This window comes from Petaurus breviceps, unplaced genomic scaffold, assembly GCF_028583685.1.
Source record: "Petaurus breviceps papuanus isolate PSGF00001 unplaced genomic scaffold, PetGlider_PUasm1.0 90769, whole genome shotgun sequence".
NCBI classification, from domain to species: Eukaryota; Metazoa; Chordata; class Mammalia; order Diprotodontia; family Petauridae; genus Petaurus; species Petaurus breviceps.
This window is the reverse complement of record NW_027187341.1, coordinates 13,587,704-13,615,202: the sequence shown is the minus strand read 5'-3', so window position 1 is coordinate 13,615,202 and position 27,499 is coordinate 13,587,704. Positions and strand designations below refer to the sequence as shown.

Below are 27,499 nucleotides of genomic sequence, written 5' to 3'. Positions count from 1 at the left end.
TTGTTGTCACATTTCATATAGTTGGAATCTCAGAGTCTATCGAGTCCACCTGTATATGAACAGAAACACTGCTCTCCCCCCGATATCCTTGATAATTAAATAGTCTTCCAGTCTCTGCTTAAAGAGACTGACTATGCAGTAAGCAAAAACTATCTGCCTCCTTAGGAAGCCCTCTCTGTTTTCATACATCTCTAATTGGGAGGTATTTCCCTTTTCTTTACCTTGAGCCTAAACTGATTTCCAATTCTATTTCCTCTTGCACATAATAGTCAAATTCTTGAAGACAGCTTTAATCACCCTACCTACCTGCCTCATTTTCTTCAGCCAGTCTCCCATTGCAATATCTCTGGTCCCTTCACCACGTTAGTTAGCCTTCCCTGGACATTGTCCCTCTTACTGAGGGACTCTATCTGAGTCCCACTCAGACTCCATCCTTGTCTGAGTGGTCATCAGCACTGAACTCAGTTCTTCTTATGTGAGCTGACCAGGGAAAGTACACAGCAAGACTAACGTTTTTCTTGTTCTAGACATTGGCTCTCATTATCACATCTGATTGAATTAGCCTTTCTTTGACTACTGTATCATGTTCTTTTTTCATTTCAAGGTTCAAATAAGACCCTGAAATAATTTTCATGCAAGCTATTGATACTTTCTGTAATTGTGTGGTTGATTGTTTCAACCTAAGAACCATTTACCCTTATTAAATTCTATCTTATCAGATTCAACTCATTGTTTTTAACTATCAAGATTGGGGGGGGTGTAAGGGGGAAGGGAGCAGTTCATAACAGCCATTCCATGTGTTGGCCGTGCTTCCCAGTTTTGTATCATCTTCAGATTTGATAAGCATATCATCTACATGCCTTCATCTGAGTTATTGACAAAATGTTAAATAAATAGCCCAGGGCAAAGGACAGATCATTGAGAGACTCCATTGGATTACCTCTGTCTACAATGATATGGACCCTTGATGGCCCTTTGTGTCCCGTCATTCAACCAGTTTTATCAAATAAATTCTTGAAATCTTGGCACACTATGCCTGCAACAGTTGCCTGATTTAACATGTTAGTAGCTTTTGAAAAAAAATAAATCAGGTTAGTCTGGCATGTCCTATTCTTAGAGGAGCCATCTGTCTCTTAGTAATCACTACTTCCCTTTCTAAATGCTCAGAAACTAGAATAATATGTTCTAGAATTGTGTCAGAAATCAATATTAAGCTTACTGACTTGTAATTTGGAAAGCTAAACTATGCCATAGGAGAGTTGCAAATAGATGATAAGTGTTCATAGCATGGATGAAGATTTCCAAAGCATAAAAGGAAGTACATGGATGATGAATCACATGTCTACAGCACTTTAAGTTTTATCAATCAATTTCCACAGAACAACTCTTTGAAGTAGATAGTGAAAGTGTTATTATTCCCATTTTACAGATGAGGAAACAGGCCTAGATAAGTTAAGTGAAAGTGTCTGTGATTAAATATCTAGAAAACAAAAACAAGAATTTTTTTCCTAAGTCACTTGCCTAAGGTTTAAGCTATTTTACCACTAACTGAGCTGGTGTCCTGATGATCTGGACAGTCAGGCTTCTTTGGGGCTTAGCTGAGAGAGAGAAATATTTGTATCTTTTTCATGAGATAATTACTTTACAATAAAATAAGTCAGCACCTAACACAATACCTTGCATGTCTTAAGCCTTAAGTAATTTTTTAAAAAATTAATGAAATGAGAGATAGTCTGAAAAATCTTAAGAGTTAAAAAAACACTGCTTCTCAGATTACCAGAACTTTATAAAGATATGTAGCAACATATTTGGAACAGAAATAAAGCATTTTCTCCATGATAGATGGCATTATATGGCTAATAAAAGGGCAAATCAAGCAATAGTTAAACTCAGCCATATAGAATGTGGAATTTTTTTCTACTATGGAAATCAGAGACATGTGATGTGGTAGAATTATGGTGATGCTTCATTGTCAAAAGGCAGATAGATCCCATTAATGCATCCTTAGGGGAAAGATGCCGGAAGCTTAAAATGGGCACCCCAATGGAGTAGGGTACTCAAGACTGGTTCCTACAGCTGTCACCAAATCAGCAAACATTTATTAAGTGTTATGTGCTACTGTACTGTGATGGTGATGCAAAGCAAGGCAAGAAAATAATTCTTACCTTCAAAGAGCTTGCATGGGCAGTTTCATAGGATTGAATGGTGCTCATTTGTTAAGAGCACTTTCTTGAGTTTGGGGTGTTGTCTGTGATAGTTAAGTAGAACGAAAATAACTAACCCCTTCTAGAGCAGTCCAGCTCTCTGTTTCAGAGAACAGAAGGGAAAATATGAATGAAACCATGCAAACTTAAGACCAACCACTATAACTCAAAGATTGTTCAAAGAGTCATCCACTCTAAGAGCCTTTCCCCACTTTGTGAGAGTTTGTAAGTGATGTTACTATTAAAAGCGAAGAACTTATGTGTAACTAACCAGAAACAAGGGCCAAAGGGGGGAATTTATGAGAAAAGAACACAGCAGCAAGAGGATGGTGTTCTGCATCAGAGGCTCTCTACCATCCTCTTTCTAAACTATGGCACTCTGAGGCAAACATGTCAGGATGACAGATTCCTGTAGGTACCTGTACTGACAGAGACATGTGCACATTTTTTAAAATCCATATTTAGATAACCTGAACTTCCTGATGCAAATGTTTTGTAAAATTGAAACTGTCGGTCCAAAGGTGAAAAGTTAAAAAAAAAAAAAAAGGGAATCACTACCTTATGCCCAACTGCAGGGGAAAAGGCTTTGTAGAAAATAGGATGAAAGGAATCATTTGAGGAAGGACTAGAGTGAGGTTAGAAGAAATGGGCTGTATATATGAGCCAACATGGTACAGGGACAGATAGCATGCTGTAGACAGAGTGCTAGAGTTAGGTTTGGTGCAGTGGAAGCAGTGCTAAATTTGAACTCAAAGGTCCTGAGTTAGAATCCCAACCTTGCTACTTACTAGCTATATGACCTTGGTCAAGTCACTTTCTGGAAGTAGTTTTCTTCATCAATTAAAGAAAAGAAGAAGTGGTTAAATAGCCTCTAAAGTCCCCTTCAAATCTAAATTAATGTTCCTGTGTCTAAGCAGTGCCAATTCCGGTTATGTGACCACAAGTGAATAACTTAATTTTAGTGAACCTCCAATGTTTCATCTGTGAAATAAGAAGAATGGTGCCTACATAAACTGCCTCCCAGAATTGCTGGGTGGAAAGTACTCTTAACTTGATGTGCTCTTTAAATGTAGAGTGTTTATTAATGTGAGTGATGATGGTGGTGCTGATGGTGCTGATGGTGATAAGGATGCTGCAGGTGGATGAGGAGGGATGGGGGAAGTTTGAAGCCTTCCCCTTCAGATTAAGCTATTTGGCAGTTAAAGCAAACCTTGAGTGCCATATGAGAAGTGAAATTATAGTAAGACTGAATCCTCATGCTAAACATGAAAACCTGTTAAACCTCACTGCCTTACTCCCTGTCTCTAGCCTTACCCCATCTCCTTCTTACTAGCAACAACAATAATTGCCTAAAGGAGAATAATTAAAAGCATCCGAGGCTACAGATAGGTCCAAGAGATAGGAAATTAAGATTAAAGGAAAAATGGAAATTGAGATGCTTATTCTTGGATGCCTGGATTCATCAGAGGTGTGGACATTCCTTTCTCCAATGCAAATCACAGTCCTTGCTTGCGTTCTTGTTCTATGTGATTCTTGTTCCTGTGTATCTATTAATTCTTTGTAAAGAAGATCCCTAAGGTAGTGGAGTCCTTCTTCAAATGAATATTTTTTGTTATATTTTTTGAGGCACGTGGGTAAGGTCAGATTTGAACTCAGGTCCTCCTGACTCTAGGGCCAGTGCTCTATCTACTATGCCCCCAAGTGAAATTCAAATAGAAATAGTGTCTCCCAGCTTTAGGCGTGGAGCAGGGCAGAAATAAGTATAAAGAGATGACTTTCGAGAACAATAGATTTTCAGAATTTTTCTCTCCTGCTGTTCTAAGGTCCTAAGAACATCCGTGAGAGCCATGAATGTGTCTTGCCTAAACTTTATATTAAGTCTTGCCTAGTACAGTATTCTTCATGTATAAATTAGTTAATATTTGGTGAATTTCATACTGCCATTCTTTTTCAATGTCTTTTTTTAAATTCATGATTAGCCTAGTGTTGAAAAAAATAGTATTATTAATGCCTTGATTTCCTTTTGCAAACAAGAGTAAAGGTTGTCAGAAGAGAAAGCTGGGGATAATAAATGGGAAAAAAAATATTCTATGTAGATCTTCAATTAGACTCAGCATAAACCCAGAAGCACAAGAGGAAAAAAAATATCACAACGAAGGAAGAAAGGTTCCTTTAGGTTTCGTGAGTCTTTTAAAAGGTAGGCTCACCTTTAAGCCATATATATGACAGGCCCTACACTTGCTTCTCTTCCCCCAAATATGCTTATTGCCTTTGTCTCACACCAGACAAAAATAGACGCTGTTATGCTTTTGTTTAGGTTTTACTAATGACATCCTGTACACTGACTACAGAACACTGTGCAAATATAAAATGTTATTTCAGTACTGAGTTATAATAATAATAATAATCCAGAGAAGCTGTAGCTGAAAGGATTTCTATAAGCAATTTGGGGAAGATTGCTGCTCTACACTCTTTCCATTGCTTGTTCTATCGCTTCAAATTTTGACACAGATGTTTCATTAATCCCTTCAAGAGTACTTACTATGCTAAGCGTTATGAAAGACACAGAGAAGAATGATAATAATAAGCTAACACTTATGTCATCCTGTGAGGTTTGCCAAGCCCTTTATGCAGATTATCTCATATGATCTTCACAACATCCCTGAGAAGTGGTATAATTATTCCCATTTTACAGATAAGGAAACTGAGGCTGGAAAAGGCTAAGTGACTTGGCCAGGATTAAACAATTAGTAAGTAACCAAGATAAGATTTAAGCTCAGGTTTGAATCCTGAGTTGGAGTCTGGCACCCTGTACATGGTCTTGTCCTTATGGAATTCATAGTCTGGGACCAAGGAACAGTTATATTATTTCTTCTGGCAGTTAATCTGGTTAACTGGAATTTCCCCAGGCAGAAGTCTCATAATCTTTGTAACTGTGAAAGTGATCATTAACTGTGAGTGATAGAACCTTTCAGTTCCTGATAGCCTCAGTTTTTTTTTGTCTAGAAAATGGACATTATACTTTTTTTGTGCTGATATTTTGTTAGGGTCCTTATATGAGCAGAGGAATCAAACATAGCTCACAATACTCCAGAGTCCAGCCTTGGTTCAAGATTAAAATGTAATTGGGAAATATTTAACAAAATAAATAAAAATACAACAGAACATAGATGATGTTAATATATCGTTTTCTAAGTCAATATGAAGCCAGTGGAGATCCTTACATATGGTTAAATGGCCCTGGTTTCTATTTAATGCCACTGCTTATAGGGACTCATGGATGGATATTTAAGCAATACTTTGTAATACAGTATGCCAAAAGTAGTTATATTGTTTTTAGTTGACTTTTCAAACTTTCCTCAGTCAACATTTCTCTTGTATATTTGGTATGTATTAGAGCTGAGGAGAATGCCAAGGAAATGTTAGTCACTGCCTTCAGGAGTTTACTATCTGGTGGAGAAAATAAAATGCATGGAGGAAAAACACTCAGGAACACTTATAAAGCAACATATAAACAACTATTTTTAAAAGAATGGAAAACAATATAATATATATTAAATATGTGTTATTTTAAATATAATATATTATCAAATATAATATAATATAATACTATTTCCATGGACCTTTTGTTCCTTCAGGATATTAATACATTCCTAGCCATTAAACTCAAATCTCTTGATATTGACTCATTAATCTCTACCAAGTATAGATGATAAGCAGTGGGCATATCTCAAAATAACTTTCATAGAGGAGGGGAAAACCAGGCACAGAGGGTGACATTGGGTGGTTGATCAGTGTCAGAGAGGCATAAAACCTAGTCTTCAAGACTGTGTGCTATTCCTAAGACAGTACCCAAGAATGTTCTAGAAGGGACCTTTTGGGATATCTGACTAACTTTGGAGATCCACTTTATCCTAATTTCTGAAACTTAATGATGAAGAAAGTGAAGTAGACTCTTTGGGACCTTTTGTTAGTATAACATGTGAAAATATGATATATAAACAGATAAAGTATTATACAAGGTAGGATGTGATAAGCCAGCAGAGGAATGCAGACAAAGCTTTCTAAGAAAATGAAGTAATATGGAGAGAACATTTAAGATCAAGGAGTCAAAGAAGACTTCATGGAATAGGTAGCCCCTGGAGTGAGGTGGCAAGGCAAATTCCCCTTTAAATTTCTAGTAGGTTTCCATGCCTATACCAAGACCAGCCTTGGCAAACTAGTACATACCAATGTTCTACTCTCCAAATCGAAACCCTTTCATTTCAATGAGGAAACTGAAGTTCTGAGAGCTTAAATAATTTGTCACATAACAAGTGAATGATGGAGGCAGTATTTGAACCCAGATTTTCCTATTTCAAAACCAGAGATCTTGTCAGTGTCCCCAAAACAATGCCCCTCCAGCTTATCCAAGGTGAAGGAGACCTTGAAAACACTTTGACTAAGAAAATGAAGAATAAATGATAAGTCTATCGTCTCAGTCTCCTAGAAGCTCTGACATGGTGAAGAGAAATTTAAATATACACATTTCCCCAGTGACACAAAGATTTACAGTTCTTGTGAACTACAGATAGAGTTGAAAACAATATGTTCAAGTGTTATCTTATTTAGTTCTATCTTGCCTGAGCATGAAAAAAATATTAATATATTGTCAGAATACTGGGACCAATCCTAAAATAACTTGTATTTTTTCATATAGTGCTAATTATTTTTTCAGAAGCCAGCACTAGCTGATAACTTAGAAATTTCAATGTTTTCACCAGATCATTTACTTAAAAGAAGTAAAACATGGCACCATCTTCATCCAAAGAAATATTGGATGGTTGCTAGCTTCTCAGGAGGCAGAGATCATATTAATATAGAGAATAGTAGGTCATACAATATTATTACATTACATTCTGTCCAACCCACATGCAAGCAAACATTTTCCCTAACAATAAAATTTCATCTGCAAATTCATCAAATTTTATGTTCTTGTCAGTGGTAGTTATCTTAGTTCCCTGGTGCTAATTTGAAAAAAAATAAACAAATAAACCCTCCTTTATTTGGTTAACAAAATTCATCCATGGTATAAAAAGCTTCCATTTTTCAAGGATCCCAGAAATGTAACGATCCCAGTGTCATTGCATTACCACTGATTTAAAATGGTTGTCTTGTTCTTTTCTATTCTGTAGCACCAAGCATAATGTGGTAGACTCATGGTACTCATTAAGCAAAAGCTTAGCTGATTGATTAATGACATCAAGGATCATCTCTCTCCTAGTCCTTACTCTGCGTTCTGAAACATCAAAAATTAAATTGTATTCAATGTAGTTTTGTAGCTATTCTATTATACTCTAATTCTTTGAAAATTTGTAAACATTATGTGTTTCCGCTTCTAACTCATCCACTAGTTAGGCGAACTTGGACAAATCACTTTATCTCTCTCACTTGCAAAATGAAGGGATTGGACCAAGGTTTCTTACTGCCCTAACATTCGGTGACTCTGTACTAACTCTCAGTTAACCAGACTATTCTGTAAAACAGAGTATCTTTTTTTTTTTGCTTTTTGGAGGGCAATTGAGGTTAAGTGACTTGCCCAGGGTCACATGGCTAGTTTTCTTTGTGTTACGTGTCTGAGGCCAGATTTGAACTCAGATCCTCCTGACTCCAGGGCCAGTGCTCTATTCACTGTACCACCTAGCCGCCCCAAAACAGAGTATCTTTTGACATTTCAAACAAGTAATTTACTATCATTATTCTCTGCATTTCAGAAAGAAAAAAAAAACAACTAAAATTTATCCCACATTCATTTGCCCATTCATCCATTACACAGTCATTCAGGAGGTACATTTCATCAAGAAAGCTTTGATTTTTATGCTTTTCAAATCTTTTAATTTGAAATAACAGCATAGTTTCTGCCAAATGTTTCAGGAGAGGTTATTTTTTTAAAAAACGGAACTAAATAGATGTTCCTAAGTTTTAATTTTCAGTCCCTTCAGAATTTTCAGGTCCTATAAATTTCACTGGGTCAAAATTTATCAGTATTTCTTCTTTTCTGGTATTTCTCCTGTGCAGAAAGCCTAATATTGTCTTCAAGTAAATAGCTTTTCTCTGGTGAGTAGCCTCAGGGCTGTGGTCCGATTCTGATTCATGTTTACAAACAGGTGGCTTGAAGTTAAGTGGAGTCAATATATGATTTCTCACCCTTTAGAATATTACCACATGGGTAACAAAAAAAATCTGTAAATATCAAGCTTGAAATCATTTAATCAGGAACATGAATCATTTATACACTCCAATTATAAAAATGTTGATAGAATTGGCTATGGTGTTGATTTTTTTTTATATTACAGCTGTTTTCTTATAATGATATCACATCCCTCTTCCAGGAATGCAGACACCGCTGTGTCTTGCTTGGCAAGCTCACTGGTCATTTGGCTCAGTCAAGAATAAGAACTATCAGTGGTACCATTCCATAGGATTGTGAGAAAGGCCCCAAAAGAATGGATGGCCCTTTTCTCTCTATGTATTTATGCTCAGATAATTTATTTAAATAATGGTGCTGGTGCATTTTGCTACACAGATTTCAGCTTATATTGCAGACTCTGCAATTCATTTGGAAAATGTAATTTCCACCCCTGCATACTAATCGATTTCTTCACAAACACCTGCTATCAGTTATGATAATAAAAATGCCATTCTAAATTGAAAAAGGGCCAAATAGAGCTTGCTAAGGAAATGACTTAAGTGTCTTTCAGTGTTGCTAATGTAGTAATGTGCTTGTAAAGCCAATGCTCTTTTTCAGTCTTTGCATTTTCAGTAATTTTGCCCTGTTATATCATCCCCCTGTCAAATGAAACCTCCTTACAGTAAGTCAGACCAAAGTAGGAGTGACTGCTATCTGAGGTTGTGAGAAAGTGACTGAAGCTGGGCTCTAAAGGGTTAAAATGTCTAGTCTCAACTCTCAGAACTATCCTAGCTCTCTTTCTGCCCTTGTGGGTTAATCTCCAAAGTACTGTAAAATTGCCTGCTCCTTTGCTGTACACACCCAGAGAATAAACTTTTGTTTATCCAATTTCTCTAGCCTCTAATCCATTCAGCATAGCTTTGCCAGACTAATCTTCCTAAATCACAAATTTCATGCTGTCCTCCCCAGCTCAAGAATCTATCAGAGCTCACAACTGGCTAACACATCAAGTCTGAACTCAGTAGGTTGTTTCAGACCCTCCACAATCTAGCCCCTCCTTACTGATCCAGTCTTCTCTCCCTACTTTCCAAGATGAATAGTCTACTTCATTCAAGCATTCTCCTTATCAGAAAATCAATTCAGCCCTATAAAGGTCATGTGATATATTCAGGGTCCAGGAGAGAGAAAGGAGCAGAACTGGTGTTCAAACCTTGGTCCTCTGACCCCAGACCCATTTTGAGAAATTTTTCCAGTATTTCAATATTTTGAGAAATATTTCCAGTATGTGACACTGAAAATATTCTAAACTTGGTTTTCTCTTTCCTCCACTCAATATCAATCTCAAAAATAAATTTTTTTAAAAAGCATGCCAAGTGGAGGTATCTTTGCTGATTCCTTACCTGTCTGTAACAATTCCTAATAAGTTTTATGTCAGGAGAGATTATCAAATAAAAATCCAGGATCATGGAAATGGTTTTAAAAAATCTGTATTATACATATTTGTATCTGATGGTCATCATCTCTAGGGTAGGGATGGGAGGGAAGAAAAAAAGAAATGTATATGATAACTTTATTATATATTTAAAAGGAATAGCAAATTATACATAATAGATTTGCAGTTTAATGTGTAAAATCATTTTTATAATACTATGTTATAGAAATGCTTGTTTTATTCCATAAATTAAAACAAAATAAGTAAATAAGTTTTAAAAATAAAAAAGCTAAACAATTTTTTTAAAGGGCAAGGTGCTCTCATACTTACCTTTGTATGCTCTTAGTACCTTGTACATATTAGATGTCTAATAAATGTTTACTGGTTTGGAGGAAAAAAACTGCTGACCAAATGAAGGAAACTAAGTTACCACTCTGGTGGAAAGAAAAGATCATTTTTGGCCCAATAAAATATAAACTCCCTGAATAAACGGCTTATTTTGGTTGTCTTTATGTTCCCAGAACTTTGCACATAGTAGGCATTTAATAAATGTTTGTGGAAGGAATGGGATGTGAGAAGATGTGTAGGGTCAGTTCAGCTATAGATGGATCTCTCTTTTGTCCTTGGATGACACTGTGTCCCTCCCTCGGACTATGTCAATCTTCCTGATGTGTTAAGAAGTTTAAGAATGTGTTGATGTGTTAGGAAGCCAAGATTCTAAACAGGCATAAAAAGAAAGAAATCAGAACACAGATGAATATTACCATTTGTAAAAAGCTCAGTGCTTTTACATTGGTCTGGAGTTCCCATTCTGTCTGGCACTGTACCATTCATTCCTTCATTCAATGAGCATTTTGTCTGTGCTTACTATGGGTCAGACACTTGTAATGGTAATGGTAATTTGAAAATCTTCCCTGCCCCTTAATAAGCCTAAGGGAATTTGAAGACCTTCCCTGCTTTGAAAATATATTCTGCCCCCTAATAGGCTGAATGTAGTCATGTGGAACTTGTGGTGGGAGGAATTTGTTGAAGGGTGGAGCAGAGCCCACAAGAAGCTGGGAGTTAGAGCCAGCTAGACAGTTGGGAAGAGATAGACTTGTGAGTAAATATTGGTTTTGTGTTGGTTTGTGGGAAGGCTGAAGGATGCTGTGGCTCTCTGTGCTGTTATGGCTTATTAACTTCTTGGCTATTATGATGGAATCAGCTTAGTGGTTTGGGGATTCGGTTTTCTGGTGTTTGAATAAATGTTTTGCTTCTGTCTTCTATATGAATAGTCTGTTATATGTTGCAATTGAGCACCATGCAGGTAATATTTATAGGGATCATAGGTGCTGTGAATATTGCATTGGCACTACAGCACTGTGCTATACAAAAACAAAACTCTCAGCCTTCGAGGAGTTTATAGTCTATTGAACACATCAGGTCTAAAGAAAGAGGTTATGGGCATAGAACATTATAGTAAAGGGGAGAAAAGTCATTGTCCCTAGAGCCAGAGAATCCAACCTCTGCAACATGCTACCTGTGAGATACTGGGCAGGTCATTTAAGAGCCTTGGTTTCCCCATCTGTAAAAGGAGAGAATTGGACTATTCTGAATTCCCATCAAGCTCAAAACCTGTCATCCTGTGGACTCCTCTTCATAAAAACTTAGGAGTGAAATACAGCAGGACAGCCATAATACTACATGTTTGAAAAATGCTTTAGAGTTTACTAAGCACTTTCAAATCTATTAAATTGAATAGTAATGACAGTTCTGTGAGGAAGGCAAGGCAGTTTTTATTATCCTCATTTTATTGATGAAGAAACAGAGGACTAGAGTGGTTGAGTCGTTGACCTATGGTTACAGAAGTATTAAATGGTGGCAATTCTGGTCCCAGTTCTGCTAGATAATGGCCCACCCCTATACTGGACAAGTCCAATAAAAAGTGTCCTGATGATGCAGGGTGCCCCAAAAGTCTTAGTGCAGTTTTAAGCTCTTAAAACTTGAACGTAAAGTGTCCCAAAAGTCTTGGTGCAGATTTAACCTTTAATAAATCAAAACTTCACTAAAGTGTCGAATGAGCCACCATGAGAAAGGACTGTGGGTTTTTATTTTTGTTTCTTTGCTTGCGTTATAGCTCCTAGTTGGCAGGGTATTGCTCTACATCCCAGCATGAAGCAGACCAGCATCAGCCCCACCTAGGTCTATTGCGTACCACCAGAGACTTCATTGAGCCCTGTTCCTGAAATTGCTGTTCTTTCCCTTCCCAGCCCTGGCTGCTCAGGCCTATGCCCTCAAAGAAGAAAATGACAGCCTCCGGTGGCAGCTGGATGCCTACAGGAATGAGGTAGAGCTGCTGAAGCAGGAGAAAGGGCAGCTTTTCCGCACAGAAGAAAACCTCACCAAGGACCAGCAGTTGCAGTTTCTTCAACAGACAATGCAAGGCATGCAGCAGGTATGTCGGTCCCACACTCTCTTGGTTGAAGTTGAAGTAAGGATCTGAATCCTGGAGATTACCATTCCCCAGAGGGAAAGCTGGAAACTCCTCTGGGGTAGGTCACAGGCCAAGACGAAAGGATGGGGTGGAAATGGAAACTGAAATGCCCATTTGGTTGGGGGGAAGGGGATGTGATGTCTGTCCTTGGTGTGAAATGAAAAGAGAAAGGGAAGGGTCTGGATGTGGCTGAGTAAAATACACATCATAGTTAGATGTGTATTATAAATACATATGATATATGTGTATATATATTTACATATATACACATATATAGTGTGTATATTTACATATGTGTATATATAAATTATATAGAAGGATTGATGAGGAGACTTTATTGGCCATTTGACATTGATATTTGCTTAAATTTCAGACAGCTTACATCTTATGTATATATAATATGTATATAGTCAGGAATAAATCAAGGGAGCCCCATGATTTCCTGCATGCTTGGCACTGTGTCCTGGATGACCTCAGTGGGCTAGGCCTACGTGGATCTAGTCTAGGAGATCAGGAAGCCTTCTCCTAATTAACAACCTCACCTGACATACACACACAAACACATTTTAACAAGAGATAGAAGCATATATATTACATGTAGATACAGATGTACATATATATATATATGTTCATGTGTGTCTATATATATATCATTATATAGTCAAATATATGGATAGATAGAAATCTTAAATTTAACCTAGTTTCCATGTCAAATGGTCAGTACAGCCTTGTTAATCTTTCTTCTAGGTAGAAAAATTTTTAAAGCAAAAAATACCCTAAATTAGTTTTGCAAAAGTATGATCTTTTGATTTATTTCATGTTTCACTGTTGTGCTTATTTGCTCATTGAGGGGTTAAAATCATGCCTTCTACCCCCTTTGTATCTCCACATCACCTAGTACAATACAGGACATGTGACAGGCAGCTAATAAGTGCTTGTTGGCGAATCGAAATGCCAGGGGGTAGGTGCTACTGATGTGTCATTGCCATTCTCCCTAGAAAGATGAGGTAATTGCATGACTTAGTTTGAAAGGGTATTGACTTGGGTAGATTGAATTTGAGGGTCCATGTTGCCTGACTGTTACCAGAAAGGAAGAGAGGTGGGCACTTTAGTGGAGAGAGAAAGAAACATGGATTGTGGAACATTGGAATTGGAAGAGGAGAAGGCAAGAATAGTGGGTGTCCAAGGAAGAGAATGGAAGCTTATGGGCAAGACCTAGATCCAAAGTCATCAGAAGAGGGATTCAGAGAATAAGCAAAAATCTATCCTTATGATGTCCCTAATCAAAAGTTAAATGGACTGCCTTGAGAGGAAGTGGGTTCTCTTTCACTAGAGGTCTTCAAGTCAAGGCTGAATAATCACTCAACAGGTACATTATAATATGGGATTATTTTCTTTTGGACTATATTATCTTGCAACTAAGTGTGAGTTTTTGTATGATTTTGAAATTCCAGGATTAGGTATTTTGAAATCTTAAAGTATCTTTCCAGAAAGCTAATTGGCTTATTTTCCTAGTTTAGTGATCTTCATTCTATGACTCAGAGGTAAAGGTTACTTAACTATGGCCATCCATTTCTTTCCCTGCCTTCATGGTAAAATATGTGTTCTTTTATGTACTGATCATAGCTCACTTTTATCTAATACTTTAAAGTTTTCAAAGTGTTTTTCATGCATTATCTAACTTGATTATTTAAGTAATAATAGGAATCTACTGAGTTCTCTAGAAAACCCAGGAGGGGGAGTGCTCAGTCTTCATCTCCCTGCTAACTCACATGTGGGCTTGCCCCGCCTGCCATCCAAACATATCCTGGGTTCTTTAGGGTCAAGTCTATACAGCCTGGCACACATAGAGAAGACAGTCAGGCCATTTTGTGTTGGAACAGAACAGGAAAAGCAGTACCTTAGCAGCAAATGGAATAAGTGAGGGTGATAGATCCCCAAAGAGAATTTGAAAAGTCATGATAAAAAATTTAGCTTGTAAATTGCCTTGTGAATAGATTATAGCTAAAGCAAATTCTAAGGTAATTTTCAAATGCAAATACACCTAGGTACCTACTTACTATTTCATAACTTGAACATGGAATGCAGTCAGATCCTAGGGGAGACTACTGTATTAGCTTCCTTCTGGAAGCAAGATTTCCCCTTCTGCGATGGTGCTAGAGTATAGAGCTTTAGGTAATGATTTCTGATTTCAAGCCCCAAGTTATAATACAGAATAGACAAATTCTCATGATGTGAGAATATTTTCTGAAAGAAGGTGGTTTTCATTTAAATTAAGATGGGGGCAAAAGAAGAACATCTAGTAACACTTTCATTTCTAGAACTACTTAGCAACATCCTCAGGGAGAGCCCCTCGTTTAGAAGGAGCTTATAGAGTCAAAAGAACAGCAGGTAAACTATTCCCTGACATGAATGGATCAGAGTCTGTTCTCATGGATGGAAGTGAGGCTACACATCTAAGCAGAGGAGCTGTTTTATTTGTAAATTTCCAAGTTGGTGCCTCCATCCACATGGATGGCTCTGTAAGTTCAAGACCATGAATTGCCTATGGATACATTCAAATGATTAGAGAAGTAACTATCATGGGAACATTAGCCAAGCACTCTCTGCTTGGAAACAATCGAGGAAGGGAAATAAAATGAATCACTGGTTCGTAACAATAATAATAACGGCCCCCATTCATTGAACGCTGTCTGGTTCAAGAAACACTTCTATCACTTTTCCCCGTAACAAGGTGGTAAGAAAAGGTTAATGATAATTCATATTTCTAAAACTTTATAAGATTTTAAGGCTTGCAGAGCTTCTCTTATATTCCCTTGAGATGGATAATACAAGTATTGCCTCCATTTTGCAAAAAATAAAACTGATGCTTCTGGGTCGTTGTATGGGGAAAGTGATAAAAGAGGTATAAAGTGCCTGGTACATGATTTCATCAACAGCCCTTTGACATTTACATAGGGGTCTCCTGACAAGGAACTTCCCCTACTGATGCAGGTGGGCATCTCCGTGGCTACTTACAGGCTTAGAGAGTAGTCTGGGGCACTGAAAGGTTACAAGATTTGCCCAGGGTCACTAGCTCAAATACCAGTTGTGTATTCAGTATGATATGCTGCTACTGAGGATATCCACAATGCCATGCCTTAAAATGTTGTACAAGATGTCCCAAAAGTCTCAAAGAAATTTTAAAACTTCCAAACCGCACTAAGACTTTTGGGGACGCCATTAATAATACAGGTTTTTATTATTGTTGGGAGTATTCTTGAGAATTCTTTCCATTTCTCTGCTTTCACTGTTGTTTCCTCTCTTTTTGTCTAATGTTCTTGTCTAACCCTAGGTTATAATGTGTTTGACATTTTTATTTTTGTCCCCATTTTGCAGATAATAAAACTAAGGCTCATCCTAGAGTTTAAATGATGTGCCACAGTAGCTAAGTAACAGAGCTATATAATTTGAGCCCCAGGCCTTCTGATTTCAAAATCTACTAGGCTGTGCCGCTTGCTTTATGGTCTAAGAACAATTAAACAACCAAGGCACAGAAATTATGGACTGACATCTGTCTCCTTCAAGAAATGTTTGAAACCTGGCTTTGAACACTAACTGGTTGATATTCTCAATATGTGTGGGACAGATCACTGAGTTTCAAAGGCCAGCCAGAAAATGGCATTCAAATGACTTCTCAGGTTCCTCCATTTGGAAATAGATTTGACAGCTGCTATGTGGGTGGAGTTCCTGGGGACGTCCATCTGGTCAGGACGTGGGATGTCTGTCTCTGCCCCATGCCAGGATTAGGGTCTGTTGATTTCCCCAAAGGCATTAATATCACACCTCAGTCTGCAAGCTGCCATGTAACAGCAAGGCCCCTTTTTCTCCCCTGGGAGCTCTTTCCTGTTTCTCCCACCATTGATAAGTTCAAGAAATCCTTGTTTGAGGACGTAGCAGCTAACAATCAATGCGTGATATTGCCTTGCAGTCACTGGCTGCTGGTGCAGTGGCAGAAGATGTGGGGCAGGAGATGAATTCTATGACTTTTCATCAGGAATAGTGACTTGGAAAAGAGATTCCAGTTCACATAAAGAGTTTGTTTTAGGGAGTCTGTGAGGTTCCATCCAATTCTGATTCTTTATTTCTAAGACAGAACTTCCTACTGATGTCTCAGTAGAGGTACGTTCCCTGAATGCTTGTTAACAACCCATGAACAATTAGCTAAAATATTGATCTTTTTATCAAAATAGAACCAGCTTTTGAAAAATTTAGTAAATAAAAGGCAACCGTGGTAAAGTGGGTCCATCATGGCAGAAGTTTCCTGGGTATTCTCTATGTTAGTGAAAATACAGGTCTGGACTCAACCTCTTCCCCCTACCGCCCCCCCCCCCAAGAAGGTTTTAAAATTGCAATTCTTGGACATTTAAAAATTTTTGTATTTATATCTTTTTGTTTTATGGCACCTTCATTTCTAAACATAGTCCTGCCTCCACCTCTCTCCTCCCAAATAAACCATCCATTAAAAGAAAGAAAAAGGAAAGGGGAAAAAAAGAATTCTTTAGTGAAATCAATCAGTACTTCAGCCATACCTGACAACAAATACAGTTCACTTTTTTTATATTAATTCAATAAATATTAACTAAGAACCTACTCTGTGCAAGGCCCAAGTGTGTTGGAGAAAGAGAGAGGGAGAGTGGATACAACAATGAATAGTTCTTGCTATCCTTTCTCTAGAGACATACTTTACTGTTTAGTAGTTTCTATTAGGTGGCATTTTCATATCGCACTAAGAGGTTTCACTCAGTAGAACAGAGTACACAAGAGCTGATTCACCTCTGCATCCTAAAGAGAATTTTTCCATATATAATATATGTGCATACATTAAAGGAAAAAATCAAGAAACTGTTCAAAAATATCTATTCCTTCTTAATTTTTTCTTTTGTTTTTTACAAATCAGTTTATTTATTTTTAGTTTACAACATTCAGTTCCACAAGCTTCTGAGTTCCAAATTTTCTCCTCCTCCCTCTCCTCTCCCCTCCCCTCCAGACAGCATGCAGTCCTATATAGGTTCTCATATACCTTCACATCAAACATATTTTCACTTTAGTCAGGTTATAAAGAAGAATTATGACCAATGGAAGTAACCATGAGAAAGAAGAAACAAAATAGAAAAGAGAGAGAAAATAGTTTGTTTCAGTCTGCATTCAGGCTCTCTATTTCTTTCTCTGGATGCGGATAGCTTTTTCCAGCATGAGTCTTTTGGTGTTGTCTTGGAACTTTGTATTGCTGAGAGGAGCCAAGTCTATCAAAGTTAGTCATCACAGATACAATGTGTCATGTGTCTGTTATTGTGTACAATGATCTCCTGGTTCTGTTCCCCTCACTCAGTATCAGTTTACATAAGTCTTTCCAGGTTATTCTAAAGTCTATCTGCTCATCATTTCTTATAGCATAATAGTATTCCATTACATTCTCATACCATAACTTGTTCAACCATTCCCCAATTTGATGGACATCCCCTTGATTTCCAATTCTTTGCCACCACAAAAAGAGATGTTATGAATATTTTTGCACATATGGGCCCTTTTTCCATTTATATGATCTCTTTGGGAGCAGCCCAAGAAGCGGTATTACTGGGTCAAAGGGTATGCACATTTTTGTAGCCCTTTGGGCATAGTTCCAAATTATTCTCCAGAATGGCTAGGTCAGTTTACAACTCCACCAACAATGTATTAGTGTACCAATTTTCCCATATTTTCTCCAGCATTTATAATTTTCCTGTTTTGCCATGTTAGCCAATCTGACAGGTGAGATGTGGTACCTAAGAATTTATTTGATTTGCATTTCTCTAATCAAGAGTGATTTCGAGCGTTTTTTTCATGACTATAGATATCTTTGATTTTTTCCTCTGAAAACTACCTGTTCATATCCTTTGACCATTTATCAATTGGGAATGACTTGTATTCTTATAAATTTGACTCAGTTCCCTGTATATTTTAAAAATGAGGCCTTTATCAGAGACACTGGTTGTAAAAAATTCTTTCTCAATGTTCTGCTTCCCTCCTAATCTTGGTTGATTGGCTTTGTTTGTACAAAAAATTTTCAATTTAATGTAATCAAAATTATCCATTTTGCATTTTGTAATGCTCTCTGTCTCTTATTTGGTCATAAATTTTTCCCTTCTCCATAAATCTGACAGGTAAACTATTCCTTGCCCTCCCAGATTGCTTATAGTATCAGCCTTTAGATCTAAATCATGAACCCATTTTGACTTTATTTTGGTATACAGTGTAAGATTTTGGTCTATGCCCAGTTTCTGCCATACTATTTTCCAGGTTTCCCAGCAGTTTGTGTCAGATAGTGAGTTCTTATCCCAGAACCTGGAGTCTTTATGTTTATCAATTTTGGTTTGGTTTTTTTTTTAAGTGATCATTCTAATATGTCATATATTTATTCTTCAAGGTACTCTAAGTCTTTCTGGACAATGTGGCACTCAGGTGCTAATTTATTTCCACATTGTTGAAACAACCACTTTTAACCACTTCACTAAACAGCAAAAAATAGTCTCCAGCCTGACCCATCAGTTAGGAAGATGTTTCACCAGATATTTGTAGCAAGCACTACCAAGATAGCTTGGTTTTCCATTCAGAAAACAACAACATGGAATTCAGCTCAATCCCTTTTATAACCCACACATATTCGAAGGAATTTCAATTAATTTTAATTTCACTAATCAACAATGTTAGCTATTGTGTCCCCATTTATGAGTCTAACAGTCCAGCATCTCTAAGGATTTATATCTGTGATCTTTCATTTTAGGGAATTTTTGCTTTGTACTACAAAAGTATACAGTAATATACTACACATAGTTGATAATCTGTATCAATAGCTATATACATTCTACTGTATATACTATATTGTAGTGTAATATGTACCAGAGCATCCAGTTGACCTGGCTGTATCTGTATCTGGCCACTGGACCCAGATGGCTCTGGAGGAGAAAGTGAGGCTGGTGACTTTCCACAGCCCTCCCTCACTTAAATCCAATTCACTTGCATGCCACGGCATCACCTCCCTGATATCATGGTCCTCTTCGAGAATGAAGGACAAACAGCAAGCAAGTCACATAGTATTATATAAAGTTCTAGCTTTAAGTCATAAAATTACTAGAAAATCTGGGAGATTTAATTATGCAAAGATAATTCCTGTCACTTCCTGATTTGCATCCTTCCCCCATCTCCCCCCCCCCATGAATTTCATGATATTAAAATCCATCATTTCATAGTACCTACACACTTGGCAAGATAAAAAGTCATTGTCTTCCAAGGAGACAAATAAAGAATAGTTTGTTTCCATCATTTCTTTTTTTTTTTTAAATCCAGTGTCATTCTGGAAACCATTCTCTTGCCAGAACAAAGCTACCTGATACACCTTAGCAGCCTCCTGACAAACTAGATAATTTTTTTGGATTATTTTTGTACTTAAGAAAAACCCTCCCTCAGCCTCTCTCTTTCCCTCATTTCTCAGAGAAATCCTCAGCAGATCACACAATTCCACTTCTATTTGTGAAGAAAAAGGTATGGTCAAGAGTAATCTAGCAATCTGTGTTCCTGAAAATGAAAGCCTGTTGGGTTATTGCATTAAAGTTAGATCCTTCTAAGTTCACTCCTGGCACTAAGTGTGTGTCACAGTTTAATATCAGGCCCACTCAGAGGTCTCAAACAAAGGGGAAATAATAGCTTGTATCCATGGCAACACATGATAGCCTCTACCTTAATCTTAAGATGGCAATGAAATTAACTTGTATCTCAGCCACACAGGTGGTGGTGTTGTCTTTCACTTATATCTCTATGTGCACAAATGGAGAACAGACAAAGCTGAAATCGTTCTATATCTTATGATCACCCCACTGGAGTTTAAGCATAACTGCAGTCTCAAGATGTACTTTCAGAATATTTTTTTTAATTCTTACTCAAGGAAGGATAACAATTTCTTGTTAAATAATAACTGATTTTTAAAGTATAAGTTTCTTTTTAAACTCACATAATTCTGATTTCTGAAGTGGCTGGTAATGTTCAGATAACAACAGGATATAATTATAAGTGCTGATCATAAAATCTATGTGACTAATGATGATTATGCCAGCAGGCCCTCCCCCCTCCCCTTTAGGTAAGACACAGATGATTTCATAAATACTTTAAGGCAATACTTTATAATAGCATTAGCAAAGCTAGCCTGCAGACCAGCTGTCTCATGCTGGTAAATCACTGGTCCATATAAAACAGTCTCTCTTTTTATTTAATATTTTGGTTTTCCCCGGTTGCATCTAAAAAGAATTTTCAACATTATTTTTTTAATGTTGTCTTCCAAATTCATTCACTCACTCCTTCCTCTCCTCCCCCTCATTGAAAAGACAAGCAATTTGATATAGGGTATGCATGTCGAGTCGTGCAAAACATATTTCCATATTAGTCATGTTGTGAAAGAAAACACAGACCAAGACAAAAAGGAAAAAGAAAGTTTTTTAAAAAGTGTGCTTCTGTCTGCATTTAGACTCTATCAGCAGAACAGCCTTTCTAACACTGTTTGACTTTAGATTAATAAGGATTAGGTCTGGTTAGCTGTTCCAATCACCTTCAGGAACTAAAGGTCAGAAATAAATTAGGGTAAGTGGAACCAGTATCAGCACATCAATACTTCAAGGATCCACGTGTTCCTATTGTCATTTCCTTACTTTACCTGTGTAGATAGTACCCTCTCAATGTCTTAGTAGATGGTATTTGAGAGTTGCCATGGTAGAAAAATTCATCATCCTGAAAACATCCTAATTATGTCTTTCTGAGTTTAACTTTTGCATTAACATATATGTATATAAATAAAAATGTACATACAGTCCACATGAAGCCAATGTCATTGACTAATTTTTCAAAAAATAAACATACATTTTTACACACAAAATGAATATAACTATCTGCGTATATGTTTTAGACACAGAATATATTCTGTATACTACACGACAGAACCTTATTATTTGTATTGTCTCAAAAACTTATCTGAATTAGGGAAAAATACAAATTATGGAAAATTTGAAAAGAAATATATTTTATAGCTTTCTAGCATACAAAGTAACTCTAAGCTAATCAGATTTGGGGCAATAGAAGTCTTTGGGGACTTGCATTAATGAATAAGTATTCTATTAATTAGGATAGCAATTATTTCTATGTAAACGGGTGCTTTTAAAGTCCTTGAAAACAGTAAGATTTCGAAAGTTAATGATTCTAGTGTAGAAAGATTGAATCATAGGGATGAAGATGTATTGAAGATAGCTGGTAGCTATGTGACACTGTCACTTAACCTCTTTCAGCCTCAATTTCCTCTTCTGTAAAATGGGGATAAAAATAGTTCTTACATCACAGTGATATTATGAGGATCAAATTAGATGACTTATCTAAAGCACTTTGCAAATCTTAAAAATACTGTTATGTCATATAAAATACTATTATGTTAAATCTAATTTAAAATATTAAATTATTAATTAAAATATTAAATACTGTCTAAAATGCTATTATGTAAAATACTAATTATATTATTTTGCTTAGTGGTGCAGTAGATAGAATGCCAGGCCTGAAGTCAGGAAGATGAATCTTCCTCAGTTGAAATCTGGCTTCAGATACTTATTAGCTGTGTGACCCTGAACAAGTCATTTAACTTGTTTGCCTCAGTTTCCTTGTGCGTAAAATGAGCTTGAGAAGGAAATGGCAAATCACTCCAGTATCTCTGCCAAGAAAATCCCACATGGAGTCATGAAGAATTGGACTCTACCAAAATGACTAAACATCAATAAAACAACAAAAAAGAACTTATTTTAGGTATATTTGAGTTCTTCATTACTTAGAGAATTTGCTGAGAGCATTGAGAGGCTTAGTAATTCCCAAAATCACACAACCAGTATATGTTAGAGGCAGGACTTGAACCCAGACCTTATGGTCTTTGAGGCTACTATAGACCAGAATGCCTCCCCTAGAAAGGGAATATTTGGGGGGGAAGGCTAGCATGGGTAGATTGGAGTCAGATTGTAAAAGACCCTAACTGTCAGGTGAATTCACTGTGGAACTATGTAAAGCTTCCAAGCAGGGGAGTGCTATGTTGCAACCTTAGCCCTATGAAGGTGGTTTTGGTAATTTGGTAAAGGTCTCCCAGGAAAGGGAAGAAACAGGGGGGAAGAAAAACAGACAGAACACTTCTGCAGAAAGGTGATGAGATGGAGACAGATGGTTCAGGTACAGGAAGAGTTGGGAAATGCAACAGTCAGTAAGAACAAAACAGAAATAAGCCAAGTACAGAAATCAAGCCTGTCTCAACTGTTACATGGTGTTTTGATATTTATAAAGAATTTAAATGAATGAGAGTTTGTGGAAAGCAAGGCTTGTTGAGAGTTGTCTTAAAAGAGGAGGTCAGTGCTGGTCATGAAAAATTGAATGTAAATACTTCAAAATGTAAGCTACCCAGGCAACATTAACAGGAATTCATCTTTCTCTGCAATATTCATCAAGATGGTTCCTGAAACTCCAATATGTTCGCATTGTAGAAGGAAAATAAAGAGCTTGTCTGCTAATAGAGCATGCCAGTGGGAACAGGAGAATGGTCTGTCTTTCTCTTACTCGGGAAATCTTCTGACAGGCCATATGTATTATCTAACATAGGTGAAAATACTCTACAACCATGTAATTATTATTCCAGCCTTATAAAATAGGACTGGGAAAGAAAATAGTTTAATTAAAGAAAAAATAGGAGACTTACCATCCATACTTACTATATGAGTCAGTACTAAAACCTCAATTAAAAAAAAAGTTACAGAACATCTGCAATCTTTCCAAAGCATAAGAGATGGGAAGGGTAAGAACACATGCTGAATGAATACCGTTTTTCTTGTAGTCATAATATCTCTTTGTTATTCACATATGCACACACATGGATAAAACCTGAAGGACATTTCACACATCTTTGAAAAGCCACTGATGTTTCCCACACACAACAGAAGAACATAGAATGTGTTGACTCTCATGGTCAGTACTTTATTTAAACAAATGTTTGAAAGATAAAACTCTAAGATTTGTAAGTGCCAGAATGCCACTACAGTCTCCCTTTCCAGTCATCTGCATGTATGTTCATTGCAAAGGAGATTTTCATTCCTTTTTCCTGCCTGGTCATCACTAACCCACCCTGGACTGATGTATTTGAAAAGCAGTATTTATAATAATAAGTATCATTTATATGTATGCAGCATCTCCCATCTAGACAGCTCAAAGTCATTTCTGGGTACTTCTAGAACATATGCACGGTGTAATATATTTATCAGCCAAATCCTCTGCTAGAGAGCTGCTGATGTACGATGTTATCCAGAGCATACCAACGAAACTGGGCAGCTTCTGACTTGGTTTGGGAATTGTCAGGGTTTTCCTTAGGATGTGGATCATTCATTCATTCAGAGAAAGCATTAATTAAGCCCCTGCTATGTGCCAGACACTGTGCTAAGTGAGAGATTCAAAGACAAAACAAAAAAATCTTTGCCTTTAAACAACTAACATTTTATTGAGGAGAAAAAATTTGTGCATAGAAAATTAAGTGCAAAATATGTATGAAAGCTATTTCTGGGAGAAGACCCCATCAGCTAGGTATGATCAATATAGGTTTCTGTAGCTGGTGGCACTTGAAAGGAGTTTCTCAAGGGATCCAGTTGCTTCATCAGAGGAGAGAGAAGGAGAGGAGAGAGAGATGGCTCAGGTGTTTGCAGGAAGAGTCTGTTCTCTAGTTCTGATACTGGAAAAGGACAAGAGAGTGGGTGATGGGCTTGAGAGGTTAGGGAGATGAGGGTACTCATGATGGAGCATCTCAATTTTTCAGTAAAATATTTCTCAAGGTCTTTTGCTGAGGGTAAAGGCGTAGTGGACAGGAATCTGAGCTAGCAGCTTCTGCTCACTGCCTCTAACATCAGCAGGTCCCTTCTCATCAGCTTAGTGTCACCAATCAACTCTCTAAATGCAGTTGCTCATCTACGTGGGGGGACATAATTCCTTCTGCTGATGAAATTAAAGTTCCTATTCCCCACTCCTACTCCTACTATAGGGGAGAAGGAAGGATTGGGGTAGGTGACTTGAAGAGAAGGTTTGGAATAGATGCTGAAGAGAAGGGGATATATAAGCAGGAATGAACAAAAGGGTGGTCATGCAGCAGGGAGGGTCCAGGGGAGATTATAAAATTAAATATTTTTACTTATTTATTTATTTATTTATTATTTATTAATTTATTTGATAATTTAAATAAATTGAAAAGCATCTTTTAAGCCAAACATTTTTAACTTAAAAGAGATCTTACTGCTTTCAAGCTAGCACAGTTGTGGAACCTCTCTATCAGCACACATTTAGAAGTGGAGAAAGGAAGATGGTGGGAATGACCCAGCCTTGGGGCATAACCCTATTCACTGCTGTTTGCTTTTCTACTCTGGGCCTGTGTCCTTATCTGTTAAAAGAAGATGTTGAACTGAGTGATGCCTGAGGATTCTTCCCACTCCAAATGCTATGATCTTATGACCCATTGCTGCTTCAGAAGCTTACTCCAAAAAGGGAAGGCTGATCCACAATATATCCAGAGACCAGGATGCTTTGGGTACCCAGTCAGACATCTCCTCTTTGAAAGGTGTAGGGAGGTTTTTCTAAGGCAGGTCAGGTCCCAAAATAGCATGGATCTAAGGCTACATTTACAAGCCACGTGAACTTGTATAAGGTAATTAACTTTTTTTTTTGAGGTTCAGTTTCCTCATCTGTAAAATGGGGACAATGATAATTTTCCCTGTCTATATCACTGAGTTGCTATGAGCACTGAATGAGGCAATTTTCATGAAAATACTTTGGGAAGCTATAAAGAGCTACATAAAGGTAAGGTTTTTATATTTTAATGGTTATAGTTTTTAGGCATTAGATGACTAATTCTTCACTGTATCACTCTGAAGTAGAAAGGGACCTTTAAATGTGATCACCATTTTTTTTCCCAAGTGAGGCCTTGGAGACATAGAGACTAGTCAGGATCTCTAGAGCAAGCTATCTAGAGAGAACCATGAGTAGCTTTCATTCTTAAGCAGAGTCTCTACTCTCTTTCCATCTAGGCAATCTGATGCATGCATGAGCAGAAATAGAAAAGTACTTCTTTTTTTTAGGCAATCAAGGGTAAATGACTTGCCCAGGGTCACTCAGCTAATAAGTGTCTAAGGCCAGATTCAAACTCAGGTATTCCTGACTCCAGGGTCAGTGCTGTACCCACTACATCCTCTGGCAGCTCCTAGAAAAGTGCTTCTTAACTGCTAAAACAAATTAAATGTAGATACTTCCTAGTTCCTGCCTCAGGCACTTAACTAGCTGTGTGGCCCTGGTCTTAAATGCATGGTCTCAGTTTCCTCATCTCTAAAGTAGAGATGATGATAATACCTGCCTCCCAAGGTTGCTGTTAGGATCAAATGAGATTGCATTCATAAAGTCCATGGCAAACCTCTAAATGATATAGAAATGTACATGTAAATATATAAATAATAACATATATGTAATTTATATATAATTAATGAATTTATATCTATAGCTATCATCATAGCTGTCATTCAAAAACTGAATTTAGTCTTTCCCTTATCCCAAACCTACCTGCTCCTCTGAATATTGCTATTTCTTACCCTAGTTCTCATGGGATGGTGCTGGTTTCCATTTATGTGGCAAAAGCTTTCATTTAACCAATCATACATGTTCAAAACCTTGACATTTTCCTAAGAATTTCCCTCTCTTGCCCTCCCCATATCCAACCAACTCATTCCAGTTCTCATTGCTGTTTGTTTGTCCTTTGTTCTCAGAGGGCCATGACATCAGGAAGGTGATATCTTGATGTTCAAGTCAACTGGATTACAGTGAGGGAGAGCTGTGCAAAGTCAGCAGCCTTACTCTCTCCTCCAGAGCCATCTGGGTCCAGTGGCAAGATATACATCAGGACAACTGATCTTAGTTCGAGTATTGAAAGATTTCCACTCTTTCCCTTATAATCCATCCATTCTTCATACCATTGCCAAATTAACCTTCCATGTAAACAAATCCGATTGTATCGTTCCTATGCTCCAAACTCTTAAATGGTTCCCCCTTTCCTCCTTGGGATGGACTGGACCCTAAGTTTGGCATTCAAGGCTCTTTATTATTTGTCATTACCCTCTCTTTCCAGATTTATCCATATTCCATATTCTCAGTTTGGACTGAATGAACTCTAACGTTCCTTCTATTTCCAATGCCCACATCACAGCACTTTGCCAATTTCTTGCTTTTGTTACAGTTCCTCATGCCTAGAATCTCTCCTCCTTATTGAATCCCAACCCATCCATCAATGCTCAGTGAAATGTCACACCTTATAGGAAGCCTTCTCCCTTCATCATTTACTTAATTTTCGAACTGAAGAACCCTGATTTTCTCTCATGTCCACCTCCATTCCCTTACTGCTGTAGAAAACATTAGATTATCTGTACATAGTAGGTGCTTAATAAATTTTTATAGAAGTTATTGAAAATCATTTCTATTCAGTTAGGCTTCTCAGGTTATTGCTTTTTTTTCATTTTCACAGAGTAAAAACTAGTAGAAAGAGTAGGGAAAATGCAGCTTTTATTTATTGACATTTTAGCTCTAAAAACAAATTTTCAAGCTTCTAGAAGGATAATGAGAAAAATAGGAAAGAGACCCTAATAAAACTTAAGTAGGGGAGAATTCATATCCTCACAAACTATATTTGAGATACTATTAATTTATTTTATCACCAAACACAGCCTCACTAGTTAATATTCCTTCTAAAAATAATGAGGCTATCAGGAGGTTCGAACGAGAGGAAGGAAAAAATCATAGTGGAAATATGACATTCACCTTGGAGACCTCAAGAAATTTTGCTTGCTATGTTTAGCTGTATTCTTCTAGATCTTGGAAGAGAAGACATGAATATAGTGGAGAGGAAAAAGGGTAATACAAATATCACTTCTCGGAACCTTCTAATGATGTCACTGTGGTCAAGTTCACTCCTCATTTCTTCATCTGCAAAATGGGGGTGGTCTTGCACTGCCTCCCTTCCAGGATTACTGTGAGGATCAAATGAACTCTGTTCTGGGTACCAGATTGTAAGAGAGCTCTTGACGAGTTGGAGAGTGGACAGATTACTAGAAGAATGTGGG

At 37.2% G+C, this 27,499-nt stretch overlaps 1 protein-coding gene across 8 annotated transcripts in view; it reads left to right on the top strand.

Moving 5' to 3' along the window:
* Positions 1-27,499, top strand: part of ENOX1 (ecto-NOX disulfide-thiol exchanger 1) — a 726,395-nt gene that overhangs the window by 598,720 nt on the left and 100,176 nt on the right. For all 8 annotated transcript variants that reach the window (XM_069068688.1, XM_069068694.1, XM_069068693.1 and 5 more), the window contains one exon: positions 12,055-12,239. In XM_069068688.1, coding sequence (XP_068924789.1) covers positions 12,055-12,239 — 185 coding nt within the window. The remainder of the gene's footprint in view (positions 1-12,054; positions 12,240-27,499) is intronic.